Raw genomic sequence first — 6,000 nt, 5'->3', positions numbered from 1 at the left:
AAGAACAGATGTTTGGAGGATCTTTTCTACACCTGCTTCTGGTCTCTGTTGTATTTTCCAGCTTCACCGTGGACTCTAGATCTTGTTGATTGCAAAAATAAAAAGAATTCAAGTTTTTGCAAATCCTGAGTCAAAATATACAATATTCCTGAATCACTTACAAAAAGCCATTAGTGAGGAACCTAATTTAAAAAAAATGAAAGAGGGTCTTTGCCATATCTTCTGTTTGCAGGGAAAAGGAACAGAATTGGGGATGTTGAGTGCTTCTTCATTTATTTGTCACTGGTTAAAAACCCACGAAGTTGAAGTCCTCACCTTCATATGTTTTGATGTTAAGAAACTCTAATTTATTTATCCTACTTTTCAATACATGTAAAAATATTGGAATTTGGGAAAAAGCAATGTTCTCTTTTCTCATTTTAAAGATTGTTTTTTTCTCTGTGAAATTACACAAGATTTGAAAAGACTGTTTAAAAAATAAAAGCAGACCCTGTGTGCAAAGGCTATTTGCCAATATAAGTTAAAAATGCTGTCTGTTAAATAAAAATAGCATTTCTTATTAATCAGTTTGATAATCGGGATATTTAGATCAAGAATTACTCAGTTGGCATATTTCCTATAATTTCTATAATGCATGAATACATTCCCTTGTAACAAAATGTGTTTGATGGGATGGTTTCCAGTGGGATCTTCCGCTTACTTTATGAACGGCTAATATACATCGCAACGTCTGACACACCTACTGGGCATAAGGCAAAAATTGTAGAGACAGTAGATCAGAATCGAGGAGTCTGTGTCACAAAAGTGCAGTAAAGTGTCAGAAATCTGAATCCAGTGAGTATTTTATGGAAATTTGTCATGGGCTGGTCAGGAGCTTCTCTGACATGCCTGGGCAAGTCCCCATCAACTTCCGCTGCATCTCCCCCGCAGGAGGACACTGTGATCCATCCTGTGACTTACATGCAGAAAGAGGAAAATGTGCTAATTCAGGCAAGTTTCTCTGCAGTCAGAAAATACTTTGCACCTTCTCGCAGTGGAATCCCATTTATATCAAGCCCCGTAACTCTTTATCCTAACGAAGAAAACACATTCATGTAAATTCACTAAAGGGTGCCATTTGGGCTTTAAATTCTGGTGGTGCATTTGAGGTCATGAGATGTACCTGCCATGAGCAGTAAAATGTAAATATATTGGGAAGTACAGTAATGTGTCCTCTTTTAGGAGGCTTAATGCATTAGTCCTGTTCCCATTGCTCAGTTCTACCTTCTCGAAGTAACAAATCAGGCTCCTGCATAGAAATAAGGTATTTCCATTGTGCCTTCACATGGATACAATGCTCATTTTATGTTTATCCTACTTATAGAACATAGCATAGCAACACTGTGTTGTAAATCTTCCAGGCTCTTCTACTCTTTTTTTCTCCTTGCTTTTCCTTATAACTTAATTGATTATTCCAAATAGATACCACGAGTCATCTGGATGAAAAAGTGAATATTAAACACAGAATGAAAATGCTATATAGATAAAAATAACCCGTGTGTGAGTATGATAAAGTATCATTCCTTGCACAAAACCAGTTTTCTGAGATAGAGTCTGCATCTATTGATACTTTCTTTAGTTTTGCTCTCTTTATTCTCATCGATTTTAATAGCCATTCCTGGCTGAAAGTGAGAAGAGATCATTAGTCTATTTTTGTACTTCAAGAGGCTAATTTTATACATGATTCTAAATTCGTGCGTTTCACTGAAAAGCGAATGTAAGACAACACCCTGCTTTTCTCACAGCATAGACCCCGAGGAGTACAGAGTCATTCTTAGTATTTCAACAGGCAGGATACCCGTAAGATAGGATGTATGGGATAACGAGCACCGAGAAAGTCCTGAGATCAGTTTTGTTTCAACAGTTTAGCAGTGATATCTAACATGAAGAATAGGAGTCAGAATTGTTGGCAGAAGTTGCAGATTTTGAGGACTAATTGCTTGTGGTATTTCTTTGCTCAAACAACATACCTGCCTTTGGAGACGGGGACGGGGGGTGCAGGTAATTAGAGGAAGGCAAAGCTTTCCTGTTTGGAGAGTCCAAAATACATACAATGCATGAATATTTTTCTACAAAGTTCATGTTCCATTATTAGGGGGTGATCATGTATTTCCACTTTCTGTTAAATTTTCTATGTTAAGAACATACACTTGATGAACATTGTTAATGGATCAGATCTGTTTGTGCTGTTACTGCTTGTAGAAGCCAGTGAAGTTACAGTAAGGTTTAATTAGGTCCAGTATCCTAAGACAAGTTCTTGTGCATTTTGAAATACGAGCCATCTGCTTGAAGAATAGAATGATGCTACTGGTGATTTTGAACTGTTCTGGACCTTTTTTACAGATAACAAGATTGTCTCCCATTTGCTGGTGGCTGAACCAGAGAAGATCTATGCTATGCCTGACCCCACTGTTCCAGACAGTGACATCAAAGCACTTACCACTCTTTGTGACCTGGCGGACAGAGAACTGGTGGTCATCATTGGATGGGCTAAGCATATTCCAGGTACTCACAGTAGTTATTGCACGCGGATGAAATACAGAAATGATGACATGGGTTACCCTGTTCTGGTAAAATATATTGTTTGTTCTCTCACTACAGTGCATAAAGCTTTCCTAAGGCTCCAGATTGTTCATATAGGACATAGGTTAGCTGATGAAATATCTTACCTTGGAAATCTGTGTTAATAAGTTTTACATGCTGCTCAGTGAATGACTTTTTTTTCTTGTATTACTTTTAATAAGATAAACTTACCTTGTTATCCAGAGCATTAGCCTAGTATGAAGGGTGGTGTTAAGTCCTCTCCTCCGAACTCACCTGATTCAGCAGTAGTCGAATGTAAGTCTGGTTTCTGCATTACATAAATGCAGCGCTGTCTTATACTGACCTCAGGAGGTGCAGAAATTCAGCTATATTTTGTCATAGCACAGAGGAATTGTTCTCTTCATTGAATGAATCAGTGTGAGAACTGAGTTGTACCAGCAGTTCAGTAGAAAGAAATGAATTGTACCAAAAGGTCCTTTCTTGCAGCTTAGTAGTTCCTTGGTCCACATGAAATGACTGCGGTCTACATCACAGAGATGTGTGGGTACTGTAAAAGCTGACTAGCACTGTCATTAGCCAGAAAAGTGGGGGTCATCAAAGCAGTTTCTCAGAAGATTAGTGATTTCTTCAGATAACATTTCAGGTCTATTTTATTTCCCCCAATGCTGAGTTATTTGTGCTTGCTCTGTGAGCTAGCAGACCAAGTTAGAGAGAGTCTCCAGGGTTCTGTCACCTTTCACAAACAGTAAAGGCACACAAAAAAGGTCAGCTTTTTTTTTTTCTTGTTTCTTAAGGTATTTTTCTAGTCCAGCAGATAAATGAGCATGTCGATGTGTTTTCATCAGCTCGTTAGTTTTCTAATTTTGATAGCAAAGCCTTACTGAGCATGAGAATGGATAACCTTTAATTCCTCTGAGTAATACATCATCCTCATTTTAGATGTGATTTTGGGATACCTTAATAGCAGAATAAATAATGCAGTCAGTTGTTTGTTTATCAAAATTAAATATATTTTATTTCCAATATCAAAAGAAATAGAAAGACATAGCCTTCCTGTTTTTTATTTCTCTTGTGCTAACCAGCACAATGTCTCTGTTCTTGTGGTGTGTGCTTCTGGGTCATCTCCGATAAATATAAACACTATCGAAGAACAGTAATAAAATAATTTGTACCTTTATGGAGCATTACTTCAGATGAGAGACAACAACCTACAGGCTCTAAAATAGCTGGTATAGGACACAGTTGAAATTTAGTCGTTCTCTGTGCCACAAATGGTGTATAAACAAGCTTTTGTATCACAAGCAATGTTTTTCTGGTACAGTTAACTTATTTCTGTCTCCTTAAACTAGTTTGTCTTTATGCTTTGAATGCTACAGTAATTTCTTTAATCAAATTGATGGAAGTCCCTTTCCCAGCCCACACTGAAACCAATTTATTGGTCATGATACGCCAGCTATGTTGCTAACAGTCGTAACGAACTGTCAGGCAATATCGCAGTGAAGCTAATTTGAAGTCATTAGGTGTGCAGCGTTCAGGCAACAATTTGTTACAGTGGTTAGGAACACAGCTGACATTTCTGAATGGCTTTGTTCAGAGCAGTTCTAGATGAGCCCAAGCAAATTGTAAACTAATTTAAACATCACTCTATATTATACTGGCTACTTTGTCTTACACTGGTTGCTAATAAAGCACCCCAAATTAAGTCAAAATGAGTTAAATAGGTGAGTTTCAGTTTCATCTTCAGAAGATACCTAGATTACCTTAACCAAAACAGAGCAGCTCTCAAAGAAGTCAGTCATGCTTTATAGTAGTTGCAGGGGAACTTTTGTCAGTTTGATCTGTAGATTTGCTGTGTAGCTTTGATCTGGCTGGAGGGAGAGGAAGAGCAGAGGGAAGAGACTGAACAACCTTTAAAATGATGACGCTGGTTATCATGGAAAAGGTATTGGATGCTGCAAATTGGCCTTAAGAATTTAAAGTCTCTGATCTGAACCAGTTGAGGAATATTTCTGCCATGAAGCAGCCTTTTATTACAAGGTAAACTCAAAAACGCACCTGCTGTGGTAAAGCCACACTAGCTAAGTTTACTCACCTCATTCTGTTTAGGAATGAGAAGAGAAAAAAAAAAAAAAAAAAAAAAAAAAAAAAAAAAAAAAAAAAAAAAAAACAGGAAATAAAGACAATCTTTTTTTATAAGCCTTCTGGTAGCAGAGGGCAGTGGTAAAATCTGTGCTCGTTGTCTGGCATTTGATCACAAGAGTGAAAATGCAGAAGGGCTTGACGTGCTAAAGGGCAAATGTGATGAGCTTTTGTAGCTTGGTTTTGAACGATGGAGTACTACTGAGCTTGGACTGCCTACGCTCAGCTAACATCTGGTGCAAAACAACTGGTAGAAGACTCTGAATTGGTGCTATCTGACTGTTCTCGAAGCTAAAAAATGTTACTGTAGGCAGAAACATAACAGAATTGGAAAAAGGATGAGTTAGAAAAAGGGTGCAAATTGCATAAAAAAGTTCAGCGCAGCTTAGTGGACTAAGTAAATCCTTGGTGTAAATCTCTTGGAATCGATTAATTATACCAGTAGTGAATTTGTGCCTAGCACAGCACAACAGCAATCAGCAAATCTTTCTTTACTATAGTGATTTCTAAAGGTTCAGTATAATTAAAGGCCCTTATATATCAGGTGCTTAATAACTAATAAAGATCTCACATGTAAAGCACTGCAATTCAAACTAAAATTTGTCTTTGCCGAAGAAACCAGGATAATGTTTTTGCTGTTCTAACCAAGTCTTTTAATGAGATTATCTGTAAAAGTAACAATGCAGTATGCGTGCTGCCCTGGCTGACCATTTCCCATTGCAGTCATAGACTAAAAAATGTTTTAAAATTATGCAAAGTTCAGATGCGTTCATAAAATCATTAGTAGTTTTGTGCAATTGGAAACATTTCAATAGTTGCTTTTACTGAACAAAAAGTCTATGCCATCTACAAAAGGAAATATTGAAAGAAAAATATATATAGAAAGCCTTTATCAGTAAATAGAATTAGTCTCCTTGCATTTATAAATCAAATAAATGGAAAGTGTGTTGTTATGAAACATGACCATGTCTTATCTGAAGAAGAAAAAGATCACAATGGCATTAGGAAATGCTTGACTTTAGTTAGAGGAGCGTAAGGGCACAAGAACAGATGATGGTGCCCTAATAGCCCTTTTTAAGAATGACAGGGCCCCGCCATTAGCATCCTTTTATATCCTTGGAAATTGCTCATGCCTCGCTTTTCTGGTTCCTATCTGCCTGACTCTTTTTTATTTCTCTTTCAATTTCATCCGCGCTCGGATAAGCGCATGCTAACACAATATGATTGAGCTGTAAAATGGAACGCTGTCGCCTCTAATCTCTTTTATGTAGATATGGA

General features: G+C 37.3%; 1 protein-coding gene across 5 annotated transcripts in view; it reads left to right on the top strand.

The window, feature by feature from the left end:
• Nucleotides 1-6,000, top strand: part of ESRRG (estrogen-related receptor gamma) — a 126,187-nt gene that overhangs the window by 77,503 nt on the left and 42,684 nt on the right. For 3 of the 5 annotated variants that reach the window (XM_010134907.1, XM_010134912.1, XM_010134911.1), the window contains one exon: nucleotides 2,383-2,544. In XM_010134907.1, the coding sequence (XP_010133209.1) occupies nucleotides 2,383-2,544 (162 nt within the window). Of the gene's footprint in view, nucleotides 1-1,519; nucleotides 1,577-2,359; nucleotides 2,545-6,000 lie in introns of all 5 variants that reach the window. The other 2 variants (XM_010134910.1, XM_010134908.1) reach the window with 2 other exon arrangements.

This window comes from Buceros rhinoceros, unplaced genomic scaffold (genome assembly GCF_000710305.1).
Source record: "Buceros rhinoceros silvestris isolate BGI_N320 unplaced genomic scaffold, ASM71030v1 scaffold2034, whole genome shotgun sequence".
Classification (NCBI taxonomy): domain Eukaryota; kingdom Metazoa; phylum Chordata; class Aves; order Bucerotiformes; family Bucerotidae; genus Buceros; species Buceros rhinoceros.
Note: the sequence above shows the minus strand (reverse complement) of the source record. Positions and strands in the feature narration are given on the sequence as shown.